The sequence below is a fragment of the Natator depressus genome, chromosome 2 (assembly GCF_965152275.1).
Source record: "Natator depressus isolate rNatDep1 chromosome 2, rNatDep2.hap1, whole genome shotgun sequence".
In the NCBI taxonomy this organism is placed as follows: Eukaryota; Metazoa; Chordata; order Testudines; family Cheloniidae; genus Natator; species Natator depressus.
In genome coordinates this window covers 222995136-223008579 of record NC_134235.1, presented here as the reverse complement: position 1 = coordinate 223008579, position 13444 = coordinate 222995136, and the positions used below count along the sequence as shown (strand labels likewise).

Genomic DNA, 13444 nt, shown 5'->3' with positions numbered 1-13444 from the left:
AAAGACATTTTAAAATGTCAGCAATTGCAACAAAAATATTGGTTCTTCTAGGAACAACCTGCTCCTATGGTTCTGCATTCTGTGTTGAGATTCAAGAGAAAGCTATTTTTAAGATCAGTGGTTAGAAGGCCATGATTGTTATGTTATATGTTTAATCAAACATTAACCTAGATGAATAATTCATTTGTGATTTAAATTTTTTACAACATGCTGTTGGCCCAAATATGAATTTCCAGCTCTGAGAGAGAACACATTTAAACATGACACCCCTCCTCAAAGCTGCATAATCTTAAAATTAGTATCAAGTGGGTTTTACAGCAAAACTGCAATCAATGTTAACTGCTGCAATGAAGGGGTAATATTTAATTTGATTATTTATTATTTTAACACAAACCTACTTCTGTTGCAGACAGTATTGTCGGATGTCCGTTGCAGGATGTACTGACCAGAACTCACGTAATGGGCGAGAAGAGAATCTTGGGCTGTGACAGTTTAAAATCTCATAGGCTAAACTGGGTTAAAGTTAGTGACTGGATGGGAGGCCTCCAAGGAACTTGCAGGTGCTGCAGGAATTAGTATTTGTGATTTAGATAGGAATTTTAAAAGAATTAACACTACTCAGCCTTTTCTGAGATGGTAGGGAGGAGAATTAAATAGGAGGCTAGAAGAAAGTTGTGAAGTTTTAATTTACTTTGGGATGGAGATGCAAAGAAGGTAGAAAAGCATCTGATCCAGGTGCTTAGTTTCATTATGTACTATGTCCTTTTCTCTTAACCCTTGTTTACTGATTGTATAATGCTCTAACATTTTGGATAATTGCGATGAATGTTACTGTTTTTGAACCAAAAAAAGGAAGATGATCCAGTGTTTAGGACACTAGCCAGGGCTGAGGCACACTGGGTACAATTCTTTGCTGCACAACAGACTTTCTGTGACCCTAGGCAAGTTGCACATCTTAAAATGGGAATAATAGTACTTCCTTACCTCACAAGAGTGTTGCAAGGATAAATACATTGAAGATTGTGAGGCACTCTGATACTACAAGAAGGGAGGCCAAATAAGTACCTAAGATAGATAAAATTGGCTTTAAAAAGGAAGTAGAATGTAAAGTTCTAGACTCTGGAAACTCTGGATGAGGATGAGAAGAAAAACCTGAAGTTTTTGTGTAGAGCACTAACCTGAGTTTATAGCATTGAGTGATGCCTTCAGAGAGCAGAGTGAGGTATAAATACCTAGACAGATAGCACTCTTTCCTCCAAGTCAACAGAGAATCAGTCCTCTAATGGTTGGGGGCAACATGTGGCTGGAGGGTGCCATCCTTCAAATGAGATGTAAGGCTGAGATACTGACCATTAGTGCTCATTAAAGAGTCTATTGCACTTTTTGGAAGTGTTGTCCAATTCACCTAGCATAATTCTAGTGACCATTCGGCCCATCTAAAATTTATTTGTAGTTTCAACTGGATAAAGTAGTCTTACCTTTGTTAAAGGTAGTATATCTGATGATAACATAGCAGATGAATCTGCAAGTGACATATTAAACCTTTTTATGTATTGCAGTGTGTCTCATCCTCCACAAATTGTTTTGCCACTTCACAACTGGGAGCCTAAAGATGAGCCCACCAAAGAAGAGGATGTCGGCCCTTTAGTAGAACACATATATGAGGTATAATTTGAAGGCATTTAGCTTCTTATAGGTCTGATTCTGCTCCATTGAGTTCATTTGGAGTTTGGTCATTGTCATCATCTGGAGCTGGATACAAGTCTTAATGCAAATATTGTTACTCTAGACGTTCGTCCAAATTCAGTCCTGGAGTAACCAGGCACAACTCCTGTGGTTTAGTGAGAGAGGCACCAGTTTATGCCAGGGCAGGATTTAGTCCCTGGTCATTAAGGAATCCTAAACACTTTTGATGTTTACTAAATACTAACCAGGAAGCTATGGACCAGATCCAAATCACATTAAAGTAAACGCTGAGTTTTTCCATTGACTTCAATGGGTTTTTGAGCAGACCCTATGAGAACTATGAAAATGATAAAATATGTTGCCTTTAAAATGTAAGTAACTCCAAAAATCACAGCAACTTAAATGCAACAACATGTTCTCTGCTCTCCAAGTGAAAGATGTGTAGCTTCCAAAAGAACAACAAAAAACTTCACAAGTATACACAAGGAGGCTTTGTGTATTAATATTTTGAAGCGTACGTCTTTCCATCATGTGTTTTTAGTTCTGGAGATATGCTGATTCAAAAGAAAAGGGGTTCATGTTCAAAACAAGTACTGTTAATGAAGTAGGCTGAATACAGACCGTGTTTTGAATTTGATAGATGACCTTGTGCAAGGGGGTGAAACAAAGTGCTTCACTTACGGTTACAATTCACAGGCCAGCAGTCAGGAAAGGATAGGCAATTTGAAACAGAGAAGGAACCACTAAACTTAAACAAAATTATATGGTTAAAATTTGCAAGCCAAATACTGAAGTTAAATTAATCAGAGATATCAACCTATGAACAAAATAAAGTGTTATGTTATAATTTTACAGCTTAATGTGTTTCTACAACTTGTAATAAGGATCTTCATGTTACCCCACTTGGGCTCTGATGCAGCAGTGCACTGAAACATGTACGTAACTTTCAGCACATTTGTAGTCCCATTTAATAAGGAATCCCCTATGGTTTAGTCACAAATAAAAAACGTCACTGAAAAAGAAGTAAGGTTGAAAATGTGTGTCACTGGGTTCCAGTTAAAGCCCAGAAACCAACAGTGCACCTTCTTCACAAAAAAAAACTTTTAAAATGTCTCAGAATGAACAGGAAAGCATCCAGCCTATTCCACTCTTACACCAGACCCAATTTACGCCAGCTACCCAAACTTAAAATTGCCCTCACACATTTGTGAAAGTATGTGCTCATGTGAAAAAAAAAATTAGAAGGTTCTCGGCTCATCATTTCTTTTCTAATTTCTTTTTTTACCAAACTTCCCAGAAAAACTCTTTTCTGGGATGTGCTGTGACCTCTTAGATTTCAGGAAGATTTTGGGGAAAGCTGGCTTGAAGAGGTTTGAAAACTGGGGTTTTAATAATGAGGAAGTAGATTGAGCCTTCACTATGAAACAGCTACTGCTGCTCCCTCAAAGGAGGTTAGGTTCTGACACTGATGCAACAGCTATATATTTCCAGTAACTCCGTTGTTGTAAATGAGGACAGAATTTAGCACTTTATTTTCTCATCCCCACTTCGTAGGCAATTGCAGACCTTAGAATCAGAGGTAAAAATACAGGTGAGAAAGCCACTAAGCACTGAATATTGACCGGGACCTAGGAAACCTGTGTGTTATTCCCACCTCTGCTAATGTCCTTCTGGCTGACCCTGAGCAAGTCACTTCACCTCTCTGTGCTTCAGGTTCCCCACCTATAAAATGAGAATAATGATGTTTACCTCTTTTGTAAGGCTCATTGAGATCTCTGGCTGAAAAGTGTTGTAAGGTCTAAATAGATGTTGTTGTTGTTCCTGGCCTTGGAAAGTTGTACATTGATGGGTTTTGTTATTTATTTGACAGCTGTACAATATTGGACCGAGTGCCATCAATGAAACATTACTCCATGTTGGATGGCCTGCATCCAGTCGAGAGGAGTCTCTTCTTTACGTTCTTCATATTCAGACACGTGGACCATTGCAATGTCAAACAAGCTCTGCTATCAATATATTGCAAATAAAGGTAGGATATTTGCTACTGTTTTTTAGCCTTGTCTACATTTTGTTTGCTTTTTTGGACTGCCACGCCACACTGAGCTGAAGGTTTCATTCAGCTGTTCACAATGGCACCCAGATAATTTTCCTAACTTGGAAAATGTCGCTATTTAGAATGTGTAGAACCTGACAAGCTTTGTACTGTGATGTGTGTTAAATCTCTATCCTATTTTTTATCAAGGGACTCTGGTTTCAGTTGCAAGGTTGCAGCCCCAAGAATTAGACACAAGATGATTTTACAAACGGGAACTTTGCTCTCTCTGTTTTTAAGGGGCAATTTTATTACAGCTGTAAATAGACAATGCAGGATTTTGCAGCTCTCGTGAGACCCTGTAAATTCTTGTGCCATTAGTTTGCAAATGCCAGCTCCCAAGAGCTCAATATTTGGGAGATACTTGCAGATGCTCACATATAACAAGGTGCCTCAGTTTGGCTTATCTCTACATACAGCTGGTTAATACAACATAAAACTGGTTTGTTTATCTAATGCACATTGCACTTTCTGACAAAACTCTGGGTGAATCTCATAACATGCAAGTAGTCTGACTTTTGTGGTTCAAGTTCATAGTTTCACAAGTTTATGAAAATGTTAACAATGGAAAAATATTAGCTCCCTACCACTTTTTAGTTTTTGGACTGAAGACTCTATCATCATATAATTTTTCTTTGGTTTGAGAAGACTTTGGCATTTTTGCTGCATCCTAATCTAATGCTAAAAAGTGTATGCATGATTAACTCAGCATAACTGCATCAAATTAAATGATCAGCTACTAGTCAAGATTACTAGTTGCACACTTTCCTTCTCTAAATTAATTCGGATTATTATTGATTGCAGACATAGAAATAAGACTACTTTGTAGAGACTAGAGTCTGACTCTGATTGTACTTATATTGGCTTCATTGGAATTTATATTACAATAGAAACTCAAATTGACTAGTCATACAGAAATGTACAGTAGCAAGATCTAGTGCCTGTCCCCAAAGAGTTTACAATCTAAAAAGAGAAAAAGCAGATAAAGGGTAAATCAGAAAGTCAGAAAACATTCAGGCAAAATGCTCAGAGAATTGTGCCTGGCACACACGTTCTTACTGCCAGCTTTTGAAAAAATATACATGAACTATCCTACCTGCAATTTCCACCTAGCCTTTTTGTTCTGCTAAATAACAAATGAGTAGGATTTCATTCCATCTGTACATGAAACGTGCTACCATAGAGTTTTCTTGTAATTCTGGTAAACTTACCTGGCTATCCAGGTACATTGTCAGCTATGGGGTGCACTCATAGTTCAAGACATTTTTGTCAGATTGATAAGATTATATCATGGACACTTTTAGTTTCCTGCAGTTGTTGAACAGCAAGTTCATATTTGTTTGTAATCAAAAACTACACTCTGATTTTGGGACTATGGTGCCCCGGATGCTGGTCAGCAGTTGACTGAGAATTCTTGTCTATATTCTTCCTGATGGTCAAAAGACAAGTGTGTGCCTCAGTCATGTTATCTGAAAAATAGGGATAATACCCACTGAGGAGTGCTGTGAGGCTTAACAAATTTCTCTTTATGCTTAATAAAGTGTTTTGATATCCTCCAATGGAAGGTGCTATAGAAGGGCTATGTTATAACATCACGTAAATAAGATCACTGATATTGTACAAGATGATCAAATGTTTCTTCCCTAGAAATGAAAATTCTCCCATCTTTTATTCTTCCCCTTCTACTTGCAAATGCTGGAATCATTTGGCAGAACAAAGACTCAAAGTTGCACATCACTACTGCATAAAATTTGAAAAAACCAACTGAGTTCCCGAAATAAAAATCTACAGAATAAGTATTCTGTATTGTACTATACTTGTTATAACATTTATTTCCTTAGTAAGGTTGCTCAAAATCTTCAAGTAATTTGAAGAAGCTTTCTGTCCATTTCTTAGACTTAATATTTAGTTTGTGTATGAAATAGTTTATGGACATGCTTTTCTTAGAAATCTTGTTTAATACACATCATATCAGGTATGACTTTACTGCAGTTAGCAATTATTGGGACAGTATAAATAAATAACCTGCAATACATCTCATAATACTTGCCAATTTCATTCAGAATTATTGGTGTATTATAAGTACAGGGAGCAACTCTGAGATAAAACCTGAGGTCCTCACTGAAAGGTGCCTTTAAGGTGCCAGGCACCAACATCCCAGAGCTGCCTGATGGACAGGCAAAGAGTGACAACTGTGGCAGCTACTGCCACCCCCTTTTAAAGGGCTCTAGAACATTTTCCCTCTATGGCTGGTGGAGATGGAGGGAATCTATTACTCCACCTCCTTCCCAGGCTCCTTTGGCGTGGCCAACATTGCTAGTCCCATGAAGTTTGTGCTCAGGTGAGCAAAAGAACTGGGGGTTTAGATTGTAAGCATTTTGGGGCAGGCATCATCCTTTCTATTCAGTCTTTGTACAGCACCTAGCACAATGGAGTCTTAGGGCGGGGATTCCTAGACACTAGTGAAATACTAATACTAACCAGCCCCGGTACTGGGGCACAAATGGCCCCTGAGGAAGGCTTCTTGCACACACAGACACATCTTGCACTCATACCCAGCAGTCAACCATAATAATCTGGCATTAAGTTTTTACCAAGTCTTCACCCATACTCCCACAGAAGACAGCTCAAATTTCCCTGAGTTAAAAACCTTAGAATTTGGTCCATTTGCTTTTAAATACACTATTTTCTTATCAGACCGTAGTGATTGTTTTCACTACTATTAACTACACCACAGTTGCTTGGCATTTTTTAACAAATTGCCTGCTTTGTTATTTATATTTCAACTCTAATGGTTTGTTTTTAGCTGGCATGCATGGAGATTTTTTTTTACATTGTATATTCATGTACTTTAAATTGTATAGTATGTGAATTCACACATTACCTAAAATGATAAACTCTATCTCCATGTAGTCACATTAGGAGTCTGTTTTTATAGCGGCTTTTAAGTGCTCATGGTTTTTAATATTTCAACAAATATCTATTGTTTCTGACTGTGCTATAAAATTTAATTGCTGAGTGCAGTGCTGAATGGAATGTAACACACTAATGGGAGGTACTAGGTATGAATGCCTGACGAAAGGATTCATACAGTATATTATTATTTTATAACTTTGTGGAAGCTTTTGCTTTGTCAGCAGTATGACGCACTTATCAGTATAACCTTTCACTTGTCTCTTGTTAGTCATTTTTACAATGAAATGTTTCTCAAATTATTTCAATGACACTGGCACAAAAAAAAGGACCAACTGGTTTTCTGTTCTGCATTATTGTTAATTAATGTGATGCATCCAAATTATTTTCCTTCCTATGGATCTGATTCTCTATTCATAGCAGCTATGCAGATCTTGGAGTTTGGGATAAACCTATGGATGTAAAGGCCTAGTAGCAACCATTTCACAAAAGCATTGATCTGTCATTCTCGAGAAGTGTGTATTTTAAGATCCACATTTGTTATGGCAGATCCTCCAATAGGAGCTGGGTTTGGTTTAAAGTCAGAAGATTTAGCAGAACACTCCAGTTCTACATATTATGCCATGAGAAACAAGATAGCTAATTTATTAAACATTACTGATTCCAGACACTTCTTGGAGTAAACACTTCTTGTGTGTAGCCAGTAGAGAGTAAGTTGTTAAAGATCTTGTGGGAGAAACAGAGGTCCACATGCAAAACCTATTATAGATCTGTATAAACCGGGATTTCAGAGTCCAATCTATGCCCTACACAAGGGCAGCTACATTGATAGCAGGCCACTGGGGGCTGAAATCCTCAGTGTAGACAAGGACTACTTTTTCACTGGTACATTTCAGCTTCAGTCTGGCTAGTGCTGCTGTGTATTCCAGAAGCAGCTTAAACAGGCTACTCTTGAAAGTGATGAGTAAAGTTGTACTAACAACAAATTTTTAGGCTTGCTAAGAATTCCAAAAAATCAAAAGATTTGTTCAACCCAAACATTTCAGTTTTGGTTTGAACTAAATATTTTGGTTCAATTTAGAGCATTTTAAACTGTTTTTATTTGAAGGAAGTTATTTCGAACAGAAAAATCAAAACAGTTTGTTTTGAAAATGTTGAAACGAAGTGTTTCTTTTTCTGAATATTTTCTTGTTGGCTGGTTGGCTTTTTGTCAACATGAACTATTCAGTGAAACCAAAATGAATTTGCAGAATGTTTTGGTGTTGCTGAATCTGCACTTTTCACCCCTTTCCTCCCCCGTCCCCATCCCCAAAAATTTCAGACAAAATTTTTTACCCAGTTCTAGAGATCAGGATAAGGGAGAAATGCTACATTTTCCTCTGAAGTTCAACAGCTCAAAAATCACTGGTGAGAGCAGGCAGCTGACATACAAAGAGAAATGCCATATCTTTCTTCCCACACAGCCGCTGTGTTCAAGAAGACTTCTCAATTATAAATTTGATTTAAGAAGCTGCACTGGGAGCGTTATAGTCAGGATTGAGAGGAGTTCATAGGCAAAAGCATGCTTCAGACTGTAGTGACATTTTTTATTTTTATTTTTTAACATAAACAGAAAATTACTGTTTTTTTCACCTTCCTATTTTCTTTTCCTCATTACTATCTTATTTTGATAATGGCTACATCTGTTACGTAAATGAGACTGGCTGGTAATGAGGGTTGTGATGTCATATCTCTGTTTTGTGTGGAATTTGATCATGGCAATGGAAGCATCAAAATGAGTAACAAGACTAAATAAGGGTTTAGATGCTCAGATATTATACCACAAATTTAAAATAGCCTTTCTATATTTTAACTTTACAAAAGCATCATAAACAGAATGATAACTGCTTTGTTTCAAATAAATAGTGTTAAATAAATACTATCATCATATGTTACTACTTACAGCAAACAGGAACAGATGCTGGTGAGGGAAAAGCTTCAATTTCCAGGACAGATTGTATGTTGACTAAGGCTGAGACTTCACCGAAGGGCATTTTATGCCTAACTTAGATGTCTAACTTCCACTGGAGTTAATGGGATTTGGACACCTAATTCCCGTAGGCTCCTTTGAAATTTCCAGCCTAAAATGCTTTCGACCTTTCCGTTTCATGCCTACCTACCAGCATACCTACCAGAGAAGGAGGCGTGTGGAGGGGCCAAGAAGGGCAAAACTAGACAAATGTAGGGACCATCAAATGGCTTAGAGAAAGGTATGGTCCATGAGATAGGAGCAAGTGCATGAAAAGTTTTAGAAACAAAGGGCCAAACTCACCCCCCTCTCCCGACTCCAGGAGAATACAATTTTATCTCCTTGTACTAACCTGGCCCCGTGGGCCACTGGAGAGATTCAACTCCCGAGGTAGAACAGGAGCTACTTCCACATCTATCGTTCCCAGGTGGTTCTGCCTGTCTAGCGCAGCTTTAATCTCCAGTGAAAGCCATACAAACTGAGGCTGCAATAGGGATGCACCGAATCAGGGTTTAGCCTAGCCATGTCCGTCCCATGCCAGCACTGCCAGCTTTTGGAGCTGGAGTTGCCGCCCAGGTATCTCCCCATAGAGGATAGGCTGTGGTTGACTGGTGCTGCAAAAAAGCCAGAAGACTTTTCACTCTGGAGAGAATCTTGCGACAGGAGGGTAATTTTGAATTGTTTCCTGATGTGAAGAGGGAACTGCTGGAGATGTTTGAGAATTGTAGGGATACATTTCTTAAACATGTGAGAGTGTGGGTTGTAATACTTTGGAATAAGGAGAGCTGAAACCTCCACAAACTTTTAACCCTGTATAGAACATATACAACATTACTTATTTGTATATATTAGCCTTGTAATCTATTTAGTGTATTTTGTCTTTGAGCATGGGTGCTGGGGGTAAAAAAACATCCTGACTAAAATGTCATTGAAACTGTCACATTCCAGAAAACAGTTTGGTTTTGAAAATTTGGTATTTTTAGACAAAAAATCGCTTCATCAAAAATTTCCCAACAAGCTTTATTCATGACCTATCCACCCTTGGAATCCTTTGATTGGGATTCCAGCTACCAAACTGGTCACCCAACTATTCTAGTGGATAGAATACATGTATTTAATGTAAAATATCTGTACTCAAGACTAAGAACAAGTTTTCAGCTGAATCATGGAAACTAGCTTTAGATTTTTGCAGTAACTGAATGTGCCTGTTGCCAAAACCCTATATTCTGTGAAATAGTCACAATTTTTTTAATCTGTTATTTGACCAACTCTACCTTTATATATAATCTGTGATCATATATTGATGGCTTCTTCCAAAGATAAGTTTCAGTTTATTACAGTGTATTCCTTTTAATTTCTCTTCATTAAGGGGCCCTACATGTACTGATGAGAGAATCTTGGAAATAAATAACACCCATGTGTTACCTCACTGAGAGAGAATGAGAGAGATTTACTATCTGCTTAAATATTTCCTTAGTGCAGACAAAAAAATTAATTTAAGTAAAAGAATTTCATTTCTGATTAATGACTTTTTCAGCAGTTAATTATACTATTCTTCCACTCTGTGGGATGTTAAGAAGTAAACTGTCCTGACCCTCATACATTAAATCAGACAAATGGTAGAAATATAGTACTATACAGGAATAGCGTATGGAAGGGATTATGTGTGTATTTATGTCTGTGTTTACCTTTTATACTAAAAAAAAATTCTGATAACTGCAAATACTTTTTTTAGGAATTTGTTTAAAATAAATGCAAGTTTTGTGCTTCAGAGTTTAAATGCATACCAGCCTATACATTCCTTTAATCTGAGGCCCTTAAGGAATTGTTTTGGATGTATTTATGTGAATTCCTGTTGAGGTCAGATCACAAACTTCACCATATATTTCATTGCAGTTTGACTTGATAAAACTGTGCTAAATTAGAGAATTTATCTCTCCTTCCTGAAAAATTAGGATCCCTTTTGTTTCTCTGGAGGCTTCAAGAAAGACAAAGGAAGACACTAAGTGCCTTCTATATCACCTAAACACAAAACTACCAACAATAAAAATAGACTTTGGCTCTGAGATTTCTGTCTCTTAAATTTTCTGTTTGTGAATATTCACTCAAAGCTTAAAGACAAATCAGTTGGAGTTTTTACTAAGTTGGAGAATTTTTGTTATAATAATTAATCTTCCAGAAACAACCACCAAAAATGAGGATAGTAGGATGCAGATCTTTTTGGATGCTGGCAAAACCATTACATTTCTAGAGCCAGATTCTGATCTCTATTTATGACTAAACTTCAGTGGGAGTGACTTTGAATTTACACTGTAACAGAGATCAGAACCTGGGCCCGGGAGTCTAACAAAAACAAGTACAGCAATGAAATTGGCTCCAGTAAAGAATGAGGATAAGAAAAAAAAATATCTAGTGCAATGCATATTGCTGGACACCATCCTGCTGTGCTATTACAAATCAAGCTGCTAGTTGAAGAAAGTGGTATCTAGTCTCATGGTACTGCTGTTAAATTTATAAAAAACAAGTCAATATAAAGTTCAAGCTCCCTGAGAAGGCAACATACCTGTTAGAGTAACTGTATGGTATATCATTACAGTTCACTGTCTTTCTTTTTCCAGTTTGCTATTCCACAGGACACCCCGGAACTCACTGCTTTTTTGCATAACTCCACTATTCCTCACTATATCGGGCGGAGGGATGTCACCATGGTAGAACCACGAAGGAAGAGCTACGCAAAAATACTGGTGAGCTAATTTGAAATATATAATGATGGGACTATATGCGCAAGCTATACAATGTGACTGTTGCTTTTGTCATATTCTCTTTACAGACTTTTAACTTCCTACTGTTCTAAGTGACAAGTAAATTATGGAACAACTGATTTTTAAATCTCTTGTCTTAACTATGCATTATATACTGCACCATTGATTTTCTTGGTACTTTATAGACAAATTATGACAGATCCTTTACCCAAGGATCTTACAGTCTAAGGACCCAGTACTGCAGTTGGGTCCACAAATGCAGACCTCTCTACCAATGCATTGCCTCAAGTGGCCTCTCTGTGAAAGTAGAGAGGCTCATGGATTGCACACACACATGCCTCCACCCACTCACTCGGGTCTTTCACCAGATCATGGCCTAAAATAATGAAACATAGTAACACTTTTAAAATCTATGCATATATTTTCTTAACGGGGCTTTAACATTTTCATAAAATTCTTAAACTCAGCTACTGAAATATACCAAAAATAACAGCACTGTCCCATAATATTGTCAAGTGCAAATATTCATTCAATAAATACTCAAGACATTCTCTGGCTTCAAGAAATGTCAAGTATTTTGTTCTTTAAAGTATCACAAGCCATCAAAATAGTTCTGGTATAATTTACCAGTTTTTTTAGTTTTCAAGGGTAAATATCTGACCGATCAAAAACGTAGGGTCTGTAAAATGTTGGCAACAGCAAAGACCTCTCACCCAGTGTGGCAACATAGCTCTGAGTATCAGTCTCAAAGCCTTCTGGGACATGAACATCTGGACGATAACATGCTGTTAGTCTGGTTTTTGTTGTTCGTACATTGAGTACTCCACATTTTAGAGTATTTAAGCATCACAATTACCAAAGCCTTTTGCCTGGAGGCTGTATTTCTAAATCGGTGACCCTGAGGCCAAAACCTGGGATTCTTGTGGCTATCATTTCCATTTATTTTTATTAACCCCAGCCCGAGTTTCTTTCCTGCTGTCCAGTCTCCTGTTAAACGGTTCACTGTCACCATATGTTTGAGCTCCTTGCTATCACCAGACGTTGTCACAAATAGTCAGGAAAAAAAAGAACTCTGTAGGCCTAAGCTTTGCTTGTAAAGTAACAAAAAATGTCTTTACATTATGTCTGAAAATGGAATTTGACTATTTTTTAAACGGGGGGAGCCCAAAGCTGAAATTAATTAATGACTTATTATAATTTAAAAATAGAATCACAGAAGTACTGATTTCATATACCTATGGTTGTTGTGTCCTGCATAATTCTTCCGTCACCAGAAAGACCAACAACATCACACTTTGGAAATAATTCTGATTCTAGCAAGACGACAAAAAAACCTAGCCTTTGGAAGACAGACCATTCAGTACCACAAAACTTTTAATCCATTTCTCAGTAATGCCTTAATTATCAGTTATATTCCTCTGTAACTACTCTCTTATGTTGCCAACATAGAAAAGACTTCAGCAACTGTGAATGGTTAACAAAATTTATAAATATGTACAGTCTTTGCATCTTATTATGTACTTTAAAATAAGAAGAACCAGGGGTTTTTCAGCAGCTTGATCCAGACAGACAATATTAGATTGATTTCACAGAAACATAGGACAATCCCAGTCTGGATCAGACTAGCAATCCAACTAGTCCAGGATATTCTCTCTCTCAGTAGCATTAGCCAGATGCTTAGGAAGGTGGCATATGCAGCAAGCATATGTAAAGTATGGAGATGTTTGGTAGTCTCTAGCTTGTCATGTGTGTTTTTAGGCTAGAAAAGCAAGCCAATGTGTTGTTTGTTAGTTGATGCTGATTTTTGCCTTAGCCCATTTGACTGAGTACTATGTTCAGGACTGGTTAAAACCTTTCCATGAAAATTGTTTTTGCTGACAAATTGGATTTTTAATTAAATTTAAAATATTCATGGAAAGTGTCTGTTTTCCACAGAAAATTTTGACTTTTCATCTGAATATCAAACACTTTTTGGATGAAAAC

The 13444-nt window shown here is 37.3% G+C and overlaps 1 protein-coding gene across 1 annotated transcript in view; it reads left to right on the top strand.

Annotated features, from left to right (window-relative positions):
• ITGA8 (integrin subunit alpha 8) overlaps positions 1 to 13444 on the top strand; it is a 178738-nt gene that overhangs the window by 119861 nt on the left and 45433 nt on the right. The window contains exons 24-26 of the mRNA XM_074945995.1: positions 1560 to 1665; positions 3557 to 3715; positions 11318 to 11443. Coding sequence (XP_074802096.1) covers positions 1560 to 1665; positions 3557 to 3715; positions 11318 to 11443 — 391 coding nt within the window. The remainder of the gene's footprint in view (positions 1 to 1559; positions 1666 to 3556; positions 3716 to 11317; positions 11444 to 13444) is intronic.